At 38.2% G+C, this 23,436-nt stretch overlaps 1 protein-coding gene across 1 annotated transcript; it reads right to left on the bottom strand.

Moving 5' to 3' along the window:
* Nucleotides 1–973: 973 nt before the first annotated feature.
* LOC108603068 (heterogeneous nuclear ribonucleoprotein Q) lies at nt 974–13,485 on the bottom strand. The gene is given in 14 exon segments (XM_017991522.2): nt 974–1,109; nt 2,613–2,704; nt 2,706–2,872; nt 4,510–4,784; nt 5,642–5,742; nt 6,095–6,201; nt 6,267–6,407; nt 6,981–7,109; nt 7,162–7,295; nt 10,225–10,360; nt 11,447–11,688; nt 11,752–12,073; nt 12,132–12,250; nt 13,314–13,485. Coding segments are annotated over 14 exon segments (2,148 nt in total). The 5' UTR covers nt 13,459–13,485; the 3' UTR covers nt 974–1,071.
* Between the last annotated feature and the right edge of the window lie 9,951 nt (nt 13,486–23,436).

The raw sequence follows: 23,436 nt of genomic DNA, 5'->3' as shown, positions 1-23,436 counted from the left end.
TGTGTGTGTGTTTTATTTTTAACTCCATGCCGAAAACGTATCCATGTACCACTGTTCACCATTTGCGCCTAAAGGTTGCTGTGGTAACGGTAAACTGCCCCAACTGCCGCCATTTCCTATTAAACCGCTCTGGTAACGTCGCTTAACATCTGCCGGATTTTGGTGACCTCCATCGAACTTACGTTTACCGACTACTGCAGTTCAACGTGCGTTTGATAGTGTGCGTGTGTGTGTGTAACGCATTTAAAAAGAGATAAAAGAACAGAGTTAAAAAGTTTGTTATTACCATAAGATTTATTTTTATTTTTTTTTGCAGCTGGGCTATGGTTTTAATGACTGTGGGGATATAATCAAAATTTATTATATTATAATTTGTTTCACACACGTTTGTTGAAAGTTCAAAGGCACACAAATTTAATTTTTTTTATGCATTTTTTATTCATTCATTATTTTGTTTTTAATGAGCTTCTCTGCGTACAATTACTGAACGAATATCAGAAGAAAAATTCAGTGTAGTGTTAATTGAGGGGACATAAACTTCTGGTGGGGGGGACACTGGACACGTGTATGTGTGTGTGTGTGTGTTTAAAACATTGTACATGATATTATCGTTAGCTAAACAATATGAAACAATGTGTAAACAAAATGAGCTTGCATGTGTAAGTGTATTATGTGTGTGTATTTGGGGGATAGATTTGGGTTAGGAATATGTCCGAGCAGTCATATGTGGAGCGCTGTGCTTATTCCCATTAGTTAGTTAATTGAAAATTTGCGCAAAGTGAAAAAAATTGTATTGAACTGATCCATCATCGTCTTGTGTGTATGTGTGTGTGTATGTGTGTGTGTATGTGTGTGTATATTTTGGAATTTTGCATTACGCTCGCCTTCTAGTTATCTTTGCTTTTCTTTGATTTCTTATCGGCACGTGATTTGGACTTGGACTTGCGTGAATGCTTCTTGGACTTTTGTGTTTTAATTTTGTGACTTGAGCTCTGACGCTTCAGTTTCAGTTTCTTGCTCGACGAGCGACTCTTGTCGCTGCGTATGGAGCTGGTGCTTGAGGCGCTACGCTTAGTTGCCCTCCATGTAAGTCTTGAGTGCAGATCCAGCTAGAAACAGATTTTGGTTTTGGTTTTTGTTTTTTTTTTATAATTCGTAAGCCAAGGCGTTCTAGCTAATTAAGTAAAAAGCTAACAAAAAACAAACTTGCACAAATACAAAACGTTGTGTGTATGTGTGTGTGTGTTATGCATGTGTGTGTGTAGCTAAAATGAAAGTTTACACGCTGTTGCTTTAGTTTATTAATAAAGCAAAAGCGTGCGCTAGTTTTATATATAAAATATATTTACATACAGTCAGCCATATTTAATATTTTATTTGTGTTACTTGTATATAGTAAACAATATACACGAATCGATTAGTATCTGGTAAATTGACACACACCGTGTGTTTTTATATATATATACAATGAATATATCTTTATGACATACATACTATAGCGTATATATATGACGTTAGAAAAAACAAATGCATATTTAAAATTTATTTTAAACCTAAATAGAAAATTTTAAACAACATAAATTATATACACGCACGTCAAAAAACTATAGCTATATATTATATAGGGGGGGCCGGCATATCAAAGTTACTACTAATGGCTATAGTCTTTGATATGTGAGCTGCTCAACTCTCCGTTGACTTTTTCGTGATAACAACTAAGTTAGTAACAAGAGCATGTGTATGTGTGTGTGTGTGTGTGAGGATGGGCATAAGGTAAGGCATTAATTAAACAAAAAATATACTAATCGATTCATAAACGTTTACACAGTATTAAAATATTGTTGTTTGAGCTTGGAATTAATTCAAGTGGCTTTCCATATATATATATATATATTATGTATATATGTGTGTGTGTGTATGTGTATGTGTGTGTGTGTGTGTTTGTGCTTGTTGTACTCGCTGCTTGCTGCTCTTAGAATAATGAAGAGAACTGAAAGTTCATGCAAACATCAATAAAACTGTAGCATACATTTGAGCGTTGGTAATGAAATCAAAATGAAATCAATTGTTGGAAACATAAAAAGCAGCTAGCAGCACAAAATATATAAAAATTGTATGAGCGTAGGCCTAGACAGAAAAACCTTTACAACATTTAAACACAGATGCAAAAATTGAATAAAAATTTTAAGCTAAATAAAATTGGGTTTAAAAACACACAAAACACGACATTGAAGCGAGACAGAGAGAGAGAGGTAAATACCTTAAAATTGTTGCTTTTAAATGAAATGTTTATGCATGTGTGTGTGTGTGTGTGTGTATGCGTGTGTTTGTATGTGTGTGTGAGCGTTTTTCATTTTACATTCGGTTACTTATTAATTTATGAATTGTTTTTTTGTTTTATTATGAAGTGTCGAACTTTGCAGGGATTTTTTTATCGTTTGCTTATTTTTTGGTTGTTGTTGTTTGTTGCAGTTGTTGTTGTTTGTTTGGTTGGTTTGGTTGCTGCTGTTGCAGTTGTTTTTGCATTTTGAGCGTTGCTTTGTTTTTTTTTGGATTTTGTTTGGATTGTGGTTTGTTTTTTTTATTTTTTGTTGTTTGTTGATTGAGCTCACCTGGTAAATTTTGTAGCGGCTTGACGTGCTGGGTGCCAGGTGCGCTGGGACGCATTGCTGCCACCCCACGACCCCCGGTTGCTGCCGAGCACTGAAGCGGCCGCCCCCCGCTGAACTACCGCCGATGCCTGTCCCGCCGCCGCCGCCGCCGCCTGTCCCGCCACCTGTGGCGCTGGTTGGGCCCCCAGACGACTGATGCTGCCACGTTGGCCAACGGCTCGGCCACGCGGCACTGTGATTCCATGCCCACGACCAGCCCCCTACTCATCATCATCATGATCATCATATTCACATTATCATCATCATCGTAGCATCATCATCAATTCATCATATCGAGAGAGTGGCATGCATGCAATTTGTGTATGAGTGTGTGTGTGTGTGTTGTGTATGTGTGTGTGTGTGTTCGTGCGTTTTATACAATGTTTTCCAGATCGAGATTCCATCGAGCGCCATCCATTTATCATCCAGTGTTTTATTCATTCGAGCGTTTGTTTAAATTTGTTTTTTGGTTTTTTTTTTTGATATCGAATTTGTTGGTTTTTTTTTACAATTTTATACATTTAGAAATTTGTGTATATATAAATATATATTAGATATATAAATATATATATATATGGATCGCCAAGAGTTTTGTTTTTTGTTTTTGATATTTTTGAAAGTTTAAATAAAAAAATAACCGAATTCATATACATTTTGGATTTGGAATTTTGTAGTCAAACAGAGAGAGAGTGAGAGAGAGAGAGAGACAGAGCATGTTGAGAATTTCGAATTTCGATAGACAGTTGGGCAGAATATTCAATCAACGGGTTGCAAACGATTTATTGTTTTTTTTGAATCGAAGTTATCGATATTATTGTATGTGGTTTTGGTTTGGTATTGGTGGTAAATTTTGGGTGGCATGGGTAATAATTTTGATTTTTTGACGAACATATATATAATTTAGAGAATTTAAAAAATTTTCAAAATATTTTTGTACCGAAAAACAAATGAATTTGTTTGTATTGACACATATATGTGTATATATCAATAGTATATATATATATAATAAACATATGTATAAAAAGAAAAGAAAGAAAAGAAAAATCGAAATAAACGCGTTAGATTTTTGGTGTTTTATATATATAAACTGTATATATGTGCATACGCTTAAATATATAGGCGTATGCATGGTATGTATATATTAAAAGATATATGCAAATGTTCAGTTGTAAATCATATATAAAGTGTGTGTATTAAGCAATTTAAACTGCTAATACAAACAAGTTTGGGCTGTATGTATGCTGTCTGTATATAGAGATAATAAATTAAGCGCGTAACAAAAATCGTTTTTTTTTTTCTTTAACTAAGAACTAGAACTTTCATTGAGAGAGCGCGACTCTGATAAACATATAAAAGCGCAGCTTAAAAGTAGACTATAAATAAAAGCAACTTATAAACTAAAAGCGTAGCGTAGTAACAGTAAACAAAGCACCTGATGTTATAAAATTAAAAAAAAGCGTTAAAAATAAAGCGAGCCACTTCATTAGTTTTTACCTGCTAAATAAAAAAAGCAAAGCGTAGCAATAAGTAATAAAAGCGTTTCCTTTTGGGCGCGCGGCAGTGCGTATGTGTGTGTGTGTGATGAGCTGTGTGTGTGTATGTGTGTGTGTGTGTTGAGGACGATACACAGTGCTGTTAATTGTTGTGGTTGTTGTTCAATTTGTGGGCGCGGCAACGTGCAAATTTTGATATTTTTTTGATAAACGAAACATAAATAAGCATTAAATTAATAAGCGTAAGCATAAACGTTAAACTAAGCAAATTACAACAAAAATACAAATCAAAGTTACAAAAGTGTGTTCTGTATAATTCTGTGTGTGTTTTCAATTTGATTGGGTGGGGTGAGGGGACAACGCACCATAACAACTGGGGAACTGATTGAGCCGTTCTGTGGATTTCTTGATGAGCGCTGCGCAGCTGCAGCGCTGCCATTGCCAGCGGACATGGCCACAGCTGCAGCGGCAGCAGCAGCAGCAGCGGCTGGACTGCCAGGCGGGCCACCAGCTGCAGCATTGGGATAATCATAGTAACTATAATCGCCATCGTAGGCACGATACACATCGTCATAAAATGATTCAGCGCCAAAGCCGCCGGGACGAAAATCCGAGTAGCCAAAATAATCATAATCATACTCTAAGGAATTGAGGCATAGGAAAGGATTAAAAACGTTATGCAGGCGCGTCAGTGTATGTGTGTGTGTGTGTGTACCAATTGTAGCTCGAATTGTTGTTGGGTTGGGTGGGGGGGCGTTAATGGGGGCGACTGCACACTTATTAAAATACACTTTGGATTACTTACCGGTGATAAAACATCAAACAGTATACAGGGTGCTTAACATTCGCTACACAGAGAACACAATTGCAACGTTTAATTTTTAATATGATAAAAACACAGCTATGAACAACGTTTAGATAGAAAAGAGTTCAAAAATGAAAAGTAAACAAACATGCAATGAATTGAAATGCAAGTTATAGACTATATATAGTAACTAGCAAACATAAATCGAAAGTGATAGAGAGTGAAGAGAGAGATTATGTTAAGTGGTTTATACTAGGCGCAAATTCAATTGCCAATAGTTTTGCTTTGTTAGGTTAGCTTTAAGTCTAGCTGGATACGATTTGTACTCGACTGTTAAGTGCTAAGGCATATGTGTGTGTTTGTTTGTGTGTATATGTGTGTGTGATTAGGGTAGACGAGCGTACAAGTTAAAAAAGTTAAAGCGCGCTTTTTGTTTGTACTAAACCTTAAATAACGAACCAGCTAAAATGATACTTAAATTTGATAAGACAGCAGGCTAAGTAACAGTTAATAACTGTTGTTCTTGTTAGTTGTTACGTCTAAGCTAAACATATAAGAGAGACCTATATACGCTCGTTTTAGTTTTAACTAAAAATGCCTGAGATTTTAGTTTAGATTTCAACACTTGTCACTTCAATATCGTATCGTATATCGTATCTCACTTTATTTCGTGGCACTGTGGCCGCACTTACCGTATTCGCGTGGCATTGTGGTGCGCATTGGCATGCGCGCTCCGCCGGGCAGACGCATGGGCGTTATGGACATCATACTGGGATGTGTCGGCGACAGATTTCTGTATGGAGACAATGTTTCAAAGCTTAGTCACAAAACCAAATTTTTGTTATGTATTGATAAATTGATAAACGGAAAACGTTTGTTTGTTTGTGTGTGTAAGCAGTGGTAGCAAGTATCACCAACGGGTCAGCGTAAAAAAAGAGAAAAAAAATAAATATATTGGGTTTAATAAAAATTAATTCAAGTTAATCAAAGTGGCGACTTGAAAAGCAAAACGTAACGAATTCAGAGCCAATGATATAAATTTAATTTCTTTGGAATTTTGCGCCATTCAAATTGCTGTTGCTTTATGTGTGTGTGTGTGTGTGTATTTGTGTTATTAGTTTAGTTAGTTAGTTTAAATAGCTTACCCAACGATGCCAGGACGCGCTTGCATCATTTGCATCATGCGACGTTCGCGTGCTCGCAGAATTTCCTCCTTTTTCTTCTTATCTGATGGCGGCTTGGCTAGTGAGACCTGCCAATTGGTTTTCTATATTAAAGATTTGCAATTTACGATTAATTTTTGTCTCCAATACGAACCTCAATATTCGAAGCGCCCACCTCCTTGCCATTAAGGCCACGCATAGCTTCCACGGCGCTATCACGATCCTCAAAGTGTATAAAGGCATAGTCTTTAATCTTCTTGACACGTTCCACTTTACCATATTGCTCGAATTGTTCCTGGAATCGAAAACGTATTAGATAAGTTGGAGAATTGCATAAATAATATTACATATTCTAGCTCTTTGTTGAAATGAAAAGAGAAACGTCGATTTTGGAACAGAATTTCGATTCTTAATTGAATTCTTTAGTATTTTGGAACAGAATTTCAATTCGTAATTAAATTCTTTAGTATTTTGAAACAGAATGTTAATTATTGAATGAATTCAATCGATGTATCTAACTATATTTTCCCTTTTTTGTTGTTTCTTAATAATAATAAATATTAAATATTCTAGCTCTATTGTTGAAATGAATCCTCAAAGGAATACAGCGTCGATTTTGGAACAGAATTTCGATTCCTAATTGAATTCATTAATATTTTCGAACAGTATTTCAATTCCCGACTGATTTACAGCTTAAAATGTTGATGGATTTGATGGATATTTCCCGTTTTTGTTTCTTTCTTAGTTTTAGTTTGCATATACATTAAAAAATAAACTGAAATTAATCCCTCAAAAGCAACTAGCGTCAAGATTTTAAAACAGAATTTCAGAAGCGTCAATTGCTTTTCACTTTTCGTTGCTCTCTTACCTTTAGTTTATCTTCTGTAACGTCTTGCGTTAGATTTCGCACGTACAGAACTTTAACCTTGGACATTGTTTGTTCATCTGGCTCCTCCTGTGGATCAGCCCAGTCGACTATTATATCACATCCCCAAACCTGCATAAGATTCAAATATTATATATTCTTTTATATCTTATCTATAACTTACCTTAATTCTACCAGTGCCAAGTCTCCGTTTGGCCAAAGATGCTGCCTTATGTGAATCGTATTCGAGAAAGCAAAAGCCGCGATTCTTTTTTTTATCATCTGGCGAGCTATATATGATTACCTCGTAGAGGCCAGCTGAACAATAACAATGCGATTAACAATAATTAAATGAATATAATTAAGCTTATGGCTATATATTATATAGTTTGGTTAAAGGCAGTTAGTCAAATGCAATTTTACTAAATTTATATGATAAATAAATCACACACACACCCATTAAAAGTTATATATACACATATTATATAATTATATGTATATAAAGAGTAATACAACGTAAAGAGTAAGTGTGTGTATGTGTGTGTGTGTCAGTGTGAGTGTGTGTGTGTGCTAAGAAAAGCCGCACAAATTGCCAACAGAATTGCACAAAATTTTAACATAACAAGCAACTGTTTGTTAACATTATTATGTAAAAATAATGTAAGCGCTTCTGTATATTATGAGAGTTTGAGATGATTTTGAAAACCAATGCCAACAAATTTTCCTGCTGTTATTTTTTTTTCACATATTTTTGAATAAATTTATGCGCTAAGCCAAACGTGGTAGATAGAGAGAGATAGATAGAGAGACACAGAGTTATAGTTTATATGTATATGTGTATATATTATAAAAGATATACAAAGATATAGAGAGAGAGACATCAAGTAATTAAGAGATAGACACACATTTAGAAAATGAAATTAGGCATACAGTTGACCTAATTTAACAATGGCATATATAGAGTATTTGCTTTTTATTGTACAAGAATTTGAAAACTTAAAACCAGATTTTGGAAAACTCCTTTAATGTAAATGAGACACACACACATTTCTTTTTGTTGTGTTGTAGACAGAAATAAAAATTGTAAAAAAAAGAACAGTAGTATAATATACATTGAGATAGATGTACAGACAAATATAAATGCTTGTTTTTTTTTTTTGGTTTAGGCATAGTTAGAGCGCAAAATTATAGAACGATTTAACGGTATATTTGTATAAATTTTAAATGGCGTGTTCGTAAATCAATTTTGCATATATCAACGTTTGCGAATTGCGAGGCATCAGGGTCAGAAAGAGAGAGAGAGAGAGTTATATAGTAGTATATTTAATTTCGATTCAATTATTTCTGTATGGAGCGGGTTAAGTTCTTTGGTTTCTCCAGTCATTACCATAGTTTGTTTATATGTAACAAAAATGGGCCAGAACAAAATTGAGCATCTAATTGCAAAATTAAAAACGCTAAACAAATTTCACATTTGTTCGAGCACTTGGGTGTGTATTTTTTAATGTATATAGCTGACGCGTTTTTCAAAAATATTCAAAAAATGTTTCTTTTTTGGGAAACTGTTTAGCTAACGGTTTTCAATGTCAACAAATTGGGCACATAGTTGTTTATAATGTTGGCAAATTCATTATTAAAATCAAAAGTGTTACAATTAAATTTTCTTGTATTTGTTAGTTATAAAACGAGAGATAGAGAGTAGATTAGATAGAGAGAGAGAGGAGAGTTAAGTGGGTTAATAAGTAAGCAAAAGTTTTGCTTATGCTCAAAACTTTTGCTTGTCTTATGTTGTGTTTTTAATAATTCTCATATATAATTTAGTTAATTGCATTTGAAAGCATTTTTAAAAGCGAAAATTGCAAAACAAAAATCCAATTAAATCTTTACATTTGTTGCTTACAGTTTTGCATTGAATGCAAGTATCGCCCCTAAAAAAATTTCAATACTTTTTACATTTTCTTACCAATCGAAAAGCCAATCACTGTTGTGTATGTGCTAGGGTAAAGGGGTACGTTGGGCGGGGGGTACTGAGGTTTATGATTTTGAAAGTTGCATTGGTTTGTTGTTGTTTGTTTTTCAGTGGGTCAGGATTTGGTTTTTAACTCGTTTTGTTTTTTTTGTTTTTGCTTTTGGATCACTTACGTGCATGTTTAGAAAATTCCTCAATTAATTCGTCACGATCTCTATTCTTAGGTATATTGCCGACAAATAGCCGGTGATTGTTAAATGATATCGTAACACCAATCTTTTTGCCTTTCCGAATTTCAAAATCATTTAGCTGCAATTGTTTAAAGTTCACACAAAAACAAAAAAACAAAAAGAAATTTTGATGCTATGAAATAATTTGTTTTGTTTTGGGGGGAATAACTTTTTGGTGTAACTGGGTGAAAATTATGGTTAGAATTATTGCGGGGGGAGGCAGTGGGTGTTGATTGAATGTGTGTGTGTGTGTGTGAGTGTATTGGTATGCGTATTTGGTACTAAAGACTTAGGCTATATAAATTTCATAAAGTTTGTTCTTTGACTTTGATTGCGTGCCAAACAAAAATAAATTTAGCTATTAAAAAAAAAACTAATATTCGAGTGTATATAGAGTACTACCGAAAAAAAAGATTAATAAAAATTATGCTTATGCAAAAGAGCTAGCAAGATAACTTGGAAGTTTCGTTTTAATTACAAATTGAAATATACAGAGTTGACCTGCTAGCTGTAAGTTTTAGAAATAAAAAGTATAAATCGCTGGGCATTATGCCTCTGGTATATATTATAAGAGTATGCATTGGAATTTTGCCATAATTTTGAGTATATTATATATATTTTTTTATTAGATCTTAGACGCAAAGTTAATGACTGGAGATTATTTAAACAATCGATTAAAGAAATGGTTTTTGTATTGGTTTTTTTTTTTGTTTATCGTTCTATTTTCATGGGAGTGACTGTTGTGCATTGTGATTGGTATTATATGATTATGATAACATTTGAAAAGAGTCTCGTTGGGTTGTGAATGAGCGAACTGAGTGGGGGGCGGGGGAGACATGGGATGTAAATAATAGCATAATAAATAAAAAGTTATAAAATGCTTAAATAAATAAACTAAGTTGCCTATAACTTGCAATTAGCCAATTATGTTGGTTAGCCAATTGGATTTTTGTTTACAATTTAAAGCCGATTGTTTCGACGCAACGATTTCATACCGTCTATAGCGTCTGTTGATAATTTGAAATATGGAATTTTGTGCTTAATTTACCTGTAAGTTTACCAAATTCCTCTAATATCTCATCTTTGCCCTTTGACTTGGGTATATTGCCCACAAAAAGGCGCAGATTCGGTACGCTTATATTTATTTTCAGACACTTGCCGGGTTTTATTTCGTGATTATCGAGCTAGATTGTTGGGGGGAATGGGAAGGTAAAATGAGTTTAATACCAATTCGTGTTAATCATAATAAATAATAATATAAATAAAATAAATTCAATTTGAAATAAACTAAAATTAAGGGGGTATAATAAATTTAAATAAAAGAAATTTATAATAATTTATAAATTACCAATTTTGAAATTGTTGTAGTGGCTGCGCCGCAATTGAAAGTTGGAAATATAGTGGTTAGTCTTAGTTTAGTATTATAAACGGAGCTTTTAGCTTAGTTAGTAGCTTAGGACATGCTCGAGTCTTTTTGCTTTTGATAAAACCAGACAATATGTATGAGATTTACTTAAATTTATAGCTAAAGCTGCTTAATAATATTTAACGAAATGAAAAATGTATAAAAATAGAGGTAGGATATTTTGGTATTGATAGAGTTTGCAGTTCAAACAGTTGTGGAGAGAGAACTCTTTTCAAATAGACAACATTTGTTTGCTCACTTTTATACAGGTGACTTATAAAAAAAAGAGGGACTACAAAAGTAAAGCCATGCACGCATAACAGTTTACATACATTTATAGCAGAATAGAGCAAAGTAAGATATATAGATAGATATACACTACATATAGGCAAAGGAACAAAGAATAAACTAAGACTCTTTTCTTTTATTGCTATTTAGTTTGCTTTAAGCGCCGAATAGTTGAATTTCTTTTGATTTTGTTTGTTGTCGGCTCTCGTCGCTGATGTTGAATTTCGAACTTTCGAATTTTTCGATTTCGAACGCAAGCGCTGCGGTGTGCTGTGAGTGTTGGACCAAGACTTTACTCGTACAAAATTCAATACACATATCTTTAGTATATAGTATAAGATTGAGATAAATAGATGGCTATATATAGATATGCATAACGTACAAGTTAACAAAACATTAAAAACATAAAGCGTTCTTCATTTTTTTTTCTTTTTTATGGACGGACGGTTTGTGTCTTTGCTGTGTTTAGATTTGAGTCAAATGGGAAAAGTTAGGAGACAAGAGAGTGGGTCTAAAGTTGGTAGGTGGGGCGGGTTGGTTGGCTAGGTGGTTTATAACTGAGGCTGGGCATAAATACCTGTCGCACAGCATTTACAGCTGCCTCGCGATTTGTGAATGTGACAAATGCGTAGCCCCGATTTGTGCCAGTCATTGGGTCCATCATCAGCCGTAAATCCCAAATGGTGCCACAGTTCTCGAACAGTGGTATGAGCTCATCCTCGAACATGTCCTTGGGTATTTTGCCGCAAAACACTTCGCAGCCATTGCCAGGCACATTGCCCTCCCAATTTGGAGGTGGACCACCATATTTGCGTTGTCCTGCAAACAACGAAATTCAATAATTAAATATAAATTATTTGTGCATAAGCTTGTGGCGCTTACCTGTGGTCACGTCCAGTGTGTAGCCGGTGCGCTCCAATATCTTTTTGATCTTATCCTCATCGGGGCCCTTCACCTGTATGGTGTTGGCAGTCGCGGGCACTCCTTGCTGACTGGCGCGACTCTTTTGACGATAGGTCTTCATCACGCCACATAAATATGCAGACTTATTTGACACATGCTCCAGATTTGATTCAAGGAACTGACTAAGCACATTCAAGGCACCATCGACGGGAAACTCCTTGAGCGCATCCAGTGCGCGCTCGTCCAGCTCGGCGTGAGCGAGTTTGCCCGTTTTGTAGATCTCATCCAACTTGCCAGCGACCTACAAGAAGAGCAACAAATTAATTAAAATGCTATAAATTAGAGTTTGGTTCACTTACCTTTTTGTCCAGGCCGTACTCCAGCAGCTTGGGATAATCCTCTGTACGTTCGCCATCACCGCGGTCATCGGCTTTCTGGTTAATGTCATCTAATAGTTCGCCATTGCCTTCCGCCATTTCTGCAAGAGTCAAAGGTTGCAAATAAAAATGAAATAAATGTGTCATAAATCAAATTTATAGCTATTGAGGCACGCGTCGCGCCGAGTTGAATGAACTAAATGGGAATTCGTATATGGGTCGCATCAAAATTCGCAACGCACAAAAAGTGCGAGAGTGCCAAAAAGTTCATTGACTTCAAACAAAGTGCGTTACTCACGCACTTTTAGCTATTTGTTATTGCTGAGAGATCAGCAGCGTAGCTCATTGCGTATACGCACTAAGTTGAGAGAGCGCGGGAGCGTGAGCGTAAGCGCAAAATGTAAACAATAGCAAAAACTAAAAAAAGAGGCGCGTTTCGCATAATTTGTGACGTGTACACAAATAATTGTCAGCTACTGTGAGCAGTTAGTTGTGTGGGTGCGCTTAGTGCTGCTAATTTACATAGCATAGCCATGTTAAATTACAGCAGTAACAGCATCTGTTAGCATTACAGCATTAACAGCGTCATTTACATCAGACGTCAGCGTCGCTGCAGCTGCAAATGCTACGAACAGTTGCTAAGTGCTGCTGCTGCTATGCATGTATTTAAATATAAAAGCACACATACATATCTATTATCAGCAATGTCTTTGTGTGTATAGCAAACATTAAAGCTGCAAACAAATGAGCAAGCAAAAATAATCGCGTTGCTTGCGTAACATTGTGCAAAAAATATAATCAACGATCACACAGCTACTGCGAGTCAAAGAGAGTGAGAGCGTAAGCGCGTGAGAGTGATAGCGTCGTCGCTGCTGCTGCTGCGTGCGTGCCTAGAGAGAGCGCTGTGGGCGGCAGCAGCGGAGCTGGCGTCGGCAGCGGGGCAGTGACGTTGGCGTTCGGTTTACTCATAAAACGTTTTTATGCGCACATTGCAAAAATATTTTAACGCTGCTTTTTATGTTTGTTGCTTTAGCGCGCGCTCTCTCTCTACACTACATACATATGTATTAGTTTTTTTTTTTGGTGTTCTAACGTGACATTGAAATAATTTCAGTTCAGTTCAGCAAGTTTGCCCTAGTTGTTGTTGCTGCTGCTGTTACTCACTGTTTGCTGCTGCTGCTTGGGGCTTATTTTCGCAGCTTTTGGCTGTAGCTGAAACAGCAGCGGCTGCGGCTATTGCCGCTTTGCGCGCAGCGGCAGCTGCAGCAACGCCCACAGTAGCGCCGCGTTGCGTTAGATTGGCAAACATATCAATATAGAAACAAGTTTAGTATATCGAGAATTGAATAGCAAGTAAATTTGTCGCGTTCACAATTTGGAATTTCTTTTACGGCTGCAGCACACACCACACGCTTAATATATATAAATTTTTGAATGTTTTTTATTTATTTTCAAAAAAAAAATTCCGAAATGCTTGACGCACGGCAAATTTTTCTCAACTGAGCAAAGTCAATGCAATGTATTAACAAAAAATGCCAAATCATTTGACAACTGACAAAAACAAAGGCTACTTGCGAACTCGATAGACAAGTCAAGCGACATCCCTAACCCAGCCCTGGCCTGGCCTGGCTGCTGCTTTGTAATTTAAACATGTGAAAAATTTATGACAACTGCATGCGCCCCCCATCCCTCGCCAAAAATAACAATCGACAGCAAAATGGCGTCGTTAACTCGTTTGGGGGGCGCCTATGGAAAATTGCAGGAGCGTGAAAATGCAGTGAACTGTATGCAGGGGCGCAAGGGGAGTGGCATGCAGCAACAAAATTTATTTACACTGTGGCCTATGCCAAATATTTGCAAACAAAATGTAAAAAATCGACTTATCGTAAATAGAGTTGCCACTTTTTATGCCTTTTACCGTTTTGTTTTGCCAAGTAATTGAATAATGCATTCGTAATGCTTTTATACACTTTCATTACGCCTAACGGTATTCACTGTTAAACCCCCCAAGGGTTGCAGCGCACTGAATTTTTGCAGCTGCTCCCTGGGCCATAATTTTTAATGCATGTTTGACTATATTTACATTTTTGTTGTAACTACCTCAATAAATTTAATGTTAAGGCAGACACGACGACTGCCACCCCCAAAGCTGAACATGGCGATAATGCCTAGTGTCAGGTTAGTAAATCAGCGATATGACAAATGCCAATTTAATGCAGCAGCAGCAGCAGACAAAAGGAAAATTCACAATTTGCTGATAAAGCTGAATAAATAGCTTTTCACACACAGACCAAGCAAAACGACAACAACAATAAAATAATAGGCGGAGAGACTAGACAAATTGTCGCCATTGACGTTGCCAACTAAACTTGCAACGCAGACTGCTGAGAGAGTAAGAAGAAGACAGCACTTGGGTGTGGGGGGCTGCATTTATTGTTCTAACTTTGCATGCTCAGCGATTAGATATAGCAGCTTTATAGAATTAAATCTTCGAGTGTCCAATGCATACCAACATAAGTCAATTTATAAGCACTAGGGTGTGGGTTGGGGGTTTTAAATGTTATTGCCATGGACGACGACAACAATGGGGAAAGAAGTTGCGCACTTATCGATTTTCTTGAATGCGTTTTGCTGCTGCTTAGTTAAACTTCTTGCAAGGCAAAGTTTATACAGAATGCAACCCTTCCGGGGCTGGAAGTCAAAGCAAAGCAGCAGCAGCGAGTGCCATAAGCCGATTTAAGGCATGAAAATGGCTGAAGAGGGGAGCGGGGAGTGCAGGCGGGGTACAGACAGCCCAAGCCACTGGCACTTGAAACGGTAACGTGTCCAAGCCAATGGGCTCTGGGGCGGAAGTGTGGCAAATGTTTGCTGTAATTTATGGCTAGAATCATGTGGCAAGGTTTGGGTTGGGTTGGGGTCTGGACAACCGACGTTGTTGGGTCGATGTGGACGTTGCAAGGCACAAATTAATGCCGCTGCGACAACGTTGAGAGTTGAAAGTTTGCCAAGCTGAGCAAAATTAGAAAAGCATAGGCGAGCGAATGAATGAAATTTCAGTATAATTTATGTTGATATCTTAGCCAGTGCTGCAAGTGCTTGCAACATGACTAACGGCACAGCTATTTACAGTTACAGTCGAGTCCTTGTTGTTGCCAAGAAACCAATCAGGCGACTCGCTGGTGCCGGCTGCTGCAAAAATATTTACGTCAAGCGTAAAACTTTCAATATTTGATGTAGCCTCGGACTCCGATAAATAAAAAACGAAGTAGGCGTGGCACACGCCCAAGTCACGTGTGACTGCAATGCGGCTAAGCTAAATAAATAGAGAGAGACAGACAGAGCGAGAGCGAGCGCTGGTTGCATGTAATTCAGCTTGTCTGCTTGCCACGGCATGTTGCACATGTTTATTTGTATTTGTGCAAGGAGCCAACAAAAAAGGACACAACGTGCCAGCGCACACAAGTACATAAAAGCAACGACAGGGGGCGCCAACAACAATGCATACCAGCCAACAAAAAAGTAAAGTAAGAGCCCCCCCCAAAACGGATGCGGAACTACAGCCAAGGCAGGCACAGCGCCTAGCGCCGCATCTATGACAACGTTTTGGCTTTCATGGCGAATTATAAAAGTGCCGGCTACAGGCGCCGCTCAATTCCAAAGCTGGGGCAGAGCACTGTGAGGACTGCTACTTGACTCCTCGCTGGCGTTTTTTTTTATTTAGCATATTCTATTTGGCGAAATTAGGCTGACTCTGCCTTTGCCGCCTGCTGTGGGCTGCAACGTCTGCAATTGTGTGGCAACTGGCAGTGCCTAGCACCGTCGTATATAAATATGTTTATATAGCGAGAAGAGAAGTGCACCCTGCTGATTGCAGTTGGTTGACATGATATGTTGCCTCCTCTCCTTTGGCTTCGTTGCATAAATTGTGTGCCGCAAAAAGGAAATTACAGCGCAAAAGCCAAAGCAAGTGCCAACTATATTTACATTTATATGCAAGTGGTGCCTGCTTGTCCTGCTTCATTCACAGCTAGACAGACAGACAGACAGACAGACACAAGTGTTGTTAAGAAAACTAATTTTGTTGCATATGTTGCAATATGTAATTTTAGCTAGTCTAGCGACAAGTATTTCAAATTATCTATGCTTTTGGCTATATATCATTGAAATTCCTTGCTATATATTTTAGCTATAACTTTTTTTTGCGCCTGTCACAACTTTCGAAATGACAAGTTGCCAAGTTGCAGGGGCGCGAAGTAAATGGAAACATCGAATGCAAAAGGCACAAGGCAAAAGACAAAAAGGAAAACGTGTTTGCCGGCAAGGCAACCAAAACCAAAGCGCACACGCCTCAGCCCGCCCGTCAGCTCCAAAGGCCAACGAGCTGCTGCTCCCCCGGCAACTGCAGCAGTCGCTGCCGCTGCCGCTGCCTGGGCGCAAAGGCAAGAAAAAAATGCTGCAGTTGGCAAGAGGCGTGTTTGGGGCTTTGTATGTGTGTCTGTGTGTGTGTGAGCAATGGGAGCAAACATGGCGAAGCGCCAAATTATCCACACATGTTACAAAATGCGGCAGCGGGAGCAGCTAGCAGAGCCCATGAGTTCAAATCGGCTGCAAAAAAGAAAAAAAAACGGAAACAAGACAAGAACTGCAAATAATTGCAGCTGTACTTTACGCTCTCTCTCGCATGCTCACACACACACACACACGCGCGCTGTCTCTCTCGCTCTCGCTCTCTTTTGCTTATGCGCCATGAGCGCGCATTGCACTCGTCGCCAAGCTTTGGCAAAATGCAGCAAAGCTTTGGCGCTCGCCCCATGTCATGCAACCCGCCGCCGGCCGGTTTTCGCCACAAACACACACACACTCACACATGTATATATATGCATGTGTGTGTAGACGCCGTTTGGCGTACACGTGGAGCTCGCAGACATACATATGCAATATAGCAATGCAATGGCAAAAAACTAAATAAAATTAGAATTTCAAGAGACACATGCAAGCAGCAAAAGAAATCAAAGGCAACAAACAGAAAGAAATATAAAAAAGATAAAGGATAGGCAAGCAAGGCATGCCAAACCGGTTTCACACACATACACTAATACAAATGCGCAGCAACTTAGTCTGGACTTTTCTTTATATATTTTAAGTTCACTTTTAATGATTTGAACTGTGGCGGCGGCGGCGACGACGTCGAAGACGCAGACACTGGTGGGATGCAAAAAGCAAAAATCAAAATGGTGGACAGCCAAGCAGCCGCAGCAGCAGAGACGTTGGGGACGTTAACGCAGCAGCAGCAGCGGCTTTTAATGCGATTGTGACGATGTTAAATGCATTTCACACACACACACACAGGTATAAATGCGCAGAGACAAGGCAAAGCAAAGGCAGACAACAAATAAAAAAGAAATCAGCAAAGCATTTGTGCATGTCTCTGTGTGTGTGTGTGCGTGTGCTTGGGGCTTGCTTTTGTTGTGACGCTGTCTGTGAGACGTTTGCATGTGTGTTGCAGTGTTGAACAACGCAGACTGTGGGGCGTTGTTGTTGCCGCCGCGCTGCCCCACACACAGTTGCCAAGCTCTGCTTCTGGCTACTATTTGATATTTATTGTTGCCCAGCTAAAACACCTGAACGTATAATTCATTTCATTTTATTTCACACACACACACACCACATGTCAGCTGTTTTGCTTTAAAAATATATCTCCCACTCACACTCACTTGAAATCGGAACGTTTGGCGTCTAATTTTTGCACTTAATTGCACACAGACACAATACAAACGCAGCTCACACACACACATGCACAGACTAGACTGGCACTTGAAATGAATACGACTTGTGAGTGTGCAATCTGCAGCTAATGTATCTTTTATAGCGCTAGCTAGTATATATGTAGATATATGTATATATTACCTTTTATTATATGCTTGCACTAAGAAATCTTTTAAAAATTATTCACGCACGCACACACAATTTAAAAACTATACTGTGTTTACTTTAACTAGAGCTTATTTGCATTTCGTTTAATTATATTTATTTTATATTTGCGTTTAATTATTTATGTATTTTTTATTTTATTTTATTTTGTTTTGTTATTTATGAGATCACAGTGGCCGTTCCGTTCCGTTAACGTTTCGCGTGCCGCGCGCCTACATAACTCAATGTTTATATGTATGAGTGTATGCGTGTGTGTGTGTGTGTGTGCGCGATTGAATTTGCGAATTCTCCAACGAGCATCAAGAAGAAAACTAAGCGCTTTTTGTTCTATTTTGATTTCTCACATTCCAACACTGCACATTGTATTTCGTTTCTATATTGCTATTGCTTATTATTGCCGCGTAGTGTAGTATAATTTTAACTAAAAAATTATTGTAAATTGTTTATTATTTTTTTTTTGCTGTGTGGCGGCAGCCGCGTTGTAATAATGGCGGACACACACGTCTACGTCACCGGTTCTTCTTCGAACACACACACACGTCGTCTGCCGTTCTTGGCTGCTGCTGCTGCTGCTGTTTGGTCTTCACGTCGTCACTTGCGTCGCACAACAAAACCCACAAAAGTCGTAACGAAAGCTGCAAGCGAACAAACGTCAGCGTCGACGCTGACGTCGACTGCGACTACAAAAATGCACACACAGTCACAGTCAGAGCTACAGACGCATCCACAGCGACACACACACAAAGATATAAATGCACACACCGACACACACACACATACAGGCAGGCAGGCAAAAAGTTTTGCAAAGCATGCAAAAAAACATACTAAGCGAGAGAGAGAGAGAGCAAGAGCGTAACAATAGAGCGAGAGCGAGAGAGCGCAGGGGGCTTCGTTGAGCTTGCGCCGTTGTTGTTGTTCTGCTGCTGCTGCTGCTGCTTGAGAGAGAGCGTAAACAAGAGAATAAGCAGCGCGAGTGGCGGCAGAATTTGCAAAGCAAAGCGTAGAGCGAAAAAACACTCGCAGCTAACTATAAGATCGTTTCGCCTCAGCTTGTGAGTGTGTGTGTATTGAAATGCAAAAAAACGTGCAAAAAAAAAAGATACTTGCAGACTGGGCAAAGTTGTGTCGCGTGTGGAACGCAAGTACATGCATAAAAATGCGAAGGAGAATGAGAGCGTGAGGAACGCAAATGTTATCTTAAAGTTAAAATAAGTAACATGAATATAGGAACAAAGTAATAAGAAAGTAAAACTAAGCAACAAGCATAAACAGTAGCTAAGCATTAAAAGGATGCTGACGGCGACGTTCCACATAGCATCCACAAAGGCATTTATGTATGTAGTACAAAAGCTGCGTCTGTGTTTATGCCAAATAAAAAAAAAACACACACACAAAAGCAACAACAGCAACTGCTTAAAATTCCTTTAAAGGGGTTAAATGAGCGCACATTGAAATAACAACAAACAGCGCCAGAGCAATCTTAAATTTTCGTACCACTTTCAAAAACTGCAATACGCACGCACACATATGTATATGCAAAAGCATACGTATGTATATGTAGCTGGAGCTGGCTGAACGAACGAGAGTAACTTAGCGCCCACGCTTATCTGCTTTGGATTGATGCTGTAGTTGTTGCTGCCATGCGGCATTTTGGTCATGAACTTGTGGGTTTCACTCGTTGCCGCCTCCCACTGGCTGGAGGGGGGTCAGTCCCTTACCCAAATATATATAACTCCCCCCAAATGACGTTGGTATTTACGCCTCTGCAACATTCAGGTGCAACGACTGTGTGTGTGTGTGGGTGTTGAACTTAAAATTTGGCATTGCCATGTGACGTTTATGCTAATTGTTTATCTAGAGTTTAAATTTGAATTTATTTTTATATTAGAAGCTGTTTGGATTATGCAAACAAACGAAATTAGATATCATGGGAATGAGCGCTAAAATAACTAAACAACAAAAATTAAATTCCAAACTGTCTTTTAAGTTGCCGTTCCAATTTCTTCTGCTGTCATAAACAAATCAAATTAATTTAATGCTAAACTTACTCGAGCGAATTTGTAGCTGTAGATTAATCGCTAATGTAGCGATGTGGTATCCAAAGAGTAGTGTAAAGTATCCAATTGGTTGCAGCAGGTGTAGATATTTTTAATCCGTGAAAAACAGCCGTACTCGTTACGTATCTATGTGTATGTGTAGTAGTAGTAGTAGTAGTATTTGTAAAGTTTATTTAAATTGAAAACGTTTTATACGATTATTTGTTGTTGCACTTAAACACAAAACTTCACTCATTCACTAGAAATGCTTAGAAATATTCAATAAATTTTTTATATGCGTATAAACGTGTCTCGCATAAGTTTTGATATTAGAGTATTACGTTTTACACGCGCAACGATGCGCAACAATATATAATTTTAATTTTCCCCCGCTCCTCCGTACGGGACTACTTGGGGATGCAGCGACCGGCGGCGTACAGTAGAGCAAGCAAATGATGTTGATGACTTGTCTGCTCGACGATCAGTCACTCACACACACTCACTCACTAAGTAAGGCTGGCTGGCGCTCTCTCTCTCTCTCTCTCTTTTTTTGTGTGTGAGCTGTTGGCTTTCGCTCTCTTTCACTTTTCGTCGAAGAATGCAGCAGCCGGCGTTGCCAAAATGTGAATTGCAATCAGCGTTGCATTCGCGAGCGTACTGATCTTGCTGCTGCCCGAACGCTTCGATGCTTGTTGCTGGGGGCTGCAGCGCAGGAAGTGCACGAAGCTTCTCGTATCGAACAAGTTACGAGCGCGAGACGAGATGCAAAACTGGCTGCTGCTGCTGCTGCGCTGCGACTGCAGTTTGCAATTTACGCTCTCTTGCTCTCTCTCTCTGTCAACTGCAGTGCGTTGCTCTCGTTGTTACTTGGGCGTGGAGCTTTGGTTTTTTTTTCTTCTGCTTTGCGATCGTTTGCTCTATGTTGTAGTCGTGGCTTGAAAGCTTTCGCTGCACTTTTTTCGTATTTACAATTGCATCAATTATCTCAAGTTACGTAAATGCTTGTTACCGAGCTTTTAATTAAAGCTTGTCTTTACAGCTTTTTTGTAGGCACGTTATGCAGTCAGTTTGAAGTATGATTGCAATTTTAAATTTATTTTTATTATGACAGTTTATATTTTTGATTAATGTTTCCTTGGCTATATGCAAAATTAACTTTTTTTTTGGTTTAAATTTCGTTTATAAAGACTGCGCTCCGTATATTAATTCCAATTCCTATTGCAAATCCAAATCCAATGTTCTCGCTCTGATTTAGCCGCAGTTGTTGTTAATCCGAGCCGAAAGTTTTTGTTTTCAAAAAGTGTGTGTGTGTGGGTGTGTGTGTGTGTATTGGTGACGCAGTCGTTGCTTTATATTATGTAATCTTATTTATAAATTTCTTACTTTTGTTTCACTCGATTTTTGTTCACTTGATGATCATAATTTTGTTTTTAAACACAAAACAATATTTTAGCACTTTTATATGTGTTTATCGTTGTTTCTTTGTTGTTTAATAGCGCTGCCGTTCTAAATCAGGTTGTGCTTGTTTCACTTGTTAGCAATTTATAAATTTTATATTTTATTTTAATGCATTTCCAGACATGGCGCTGCATTTTTGGTTGCGCTTCTATCTCGTTGCGCCCATAGATATTTGCCGTTGTTTATTTTTGCTTAGAAGCTAATTGTTTTAATTCATAGACTGCGTAGTTAATTACACTATAACACTCTATATTTTTATAATATTATTATAAGCAAAAATTTACCGTTTTATATGTATGTGTTTGCAAATAAAGAAAAACTTAAACAAAAACTGGCAAATGTTGCACTTAACACTACGAAATATGTTTTTGTTTTTATTGATAACACTAACAAAATGGAATTTTGGTATTACTGGTTTATTATTATATTCTTGTTGTATGTATGTGGCTTTAACTATTATTATTTTGGTGATGGCTATTGGTGTTTGTTAATTATCCAAGACGTAATCGCGGACTCCCGTATTTTGATTTGTTAACCGAACTAACTTATTGCAGCCAAATGTTGATAAAAATTTTGATGCGCTGTGCAGTTAATCGAATTATCAGCAACTATATAGAATTTAGAGTCTTGTGTTTTGCGTTTTTAACCGTTTGTGTAAAAAGTTCCAGATTTATTATAACTGCGATTTTTTCGCATGGTCGTCTGCGCGTCCGCGATACTTGCGAGTGGAGTGGCGATGCGATACAGATACACAGATACCTAACTATTCAGTCAGACGACGACCGTCTCGCCGGGCTACAGCTACAAAAAGCGTAAAGCAAAAAAAATTGCTTGCAGCGACAGCGAAGCACACACACACACACGCACAGATATGCGCTCTTGTATGCCGGCAAGGCACAAATACAAGCGCACGCTGCGTTTCCTTTTTGTTTTGTTTTGGCATTCGCCGCAGCAATTGAGCGCAAGCTGCATTGGTATTGGTGTGCATTGCCTGCAGTCGCTTGCGCTCTCACTCTCACGCGCTCTCGCTCTGACGCTGTGTGCTTTTTGTAGTTTTGGCACACACACAGACGTTTTGCTTACTCGCCAAAGCAACCACCCAGGCCAAAGTCGTTTTGTAGTCAAACATTTTGTTGCGCTCTCTAAATTGTGGTTACGCTCTCTCGCTCTCTTAAGCTCTCAGTCATGGCATTCTAGCCGCTAGCTGGTAGCACATTTTTTTTCAATAGTCTATTGGCATTTTATATTTTTTTTATCATATGTAGCTAAATACCTATGCATGACCCCTCAGCTTTGCTTGCGCGCTCTCGCTGCTCTGCTTGTGTGTGTGTGTGCGCTTGAAGAACATTTCAATTAACTGCAATTCTTCTGCTTCGAGCAATCGCAATCCGTTTTATGATCCACTCGCCTACCAAGTTTAATTAAACTTGAAACGTATCTACAATCTAGAGATACTGATTTTGATAAGATCTGTCATGTTCAGCGCTCTTCATTTCTATCTATTGCCAACTCAATTTAGTGTGTGCCTGTGTGTGTTGCAGGTGCGTTGACCGTTAGGCAGAGCTTAAAAGCTTAAGTCAAAGATTAGAATTTTTAAGTGCATTAGCTTAGCATGCGCAGCAGACTTTAGAGCTTACTTTGATTTGATGTGATAATTAAGATTTAATTATGTAGCTATTTAGTTAACTCCCACTACAATTGGATTTATTTATAAAATTAAATTACTTAGCTTAGCTTGCGTTGCTTTAGCGAAACAGCAGCATATAAGCAAATTGCTAAAAGGACATAGCAAGGATATGCCAAGTCGTAGCTGCTGCTGCTGCTGCTGGTCAGCAAGCATCATCAAAACTCGGGAGACATCA

The sequence above is a fragment of the Drosophila busckii genome, chromosome 3R (assembly GCF_011750605.1).
Source record: "Drosophila busckii strain San Diego stock center, stock number 13000-0081.31 chromosome 3R, ASM1175060v1, whole genome shotgun sequence".
NCBI classification, from domain to species: domain Eukaryota; kingdom Metazoa; phylum Arthropoda; class Insecta; order Diptera; family Drosophilidae; genus Drosophila; species Drosophila busckii.
Note: the sequence above shows the minus strand (reverse complement) of the source record. Positions and strands in the feature narration are given on the sequence as shown.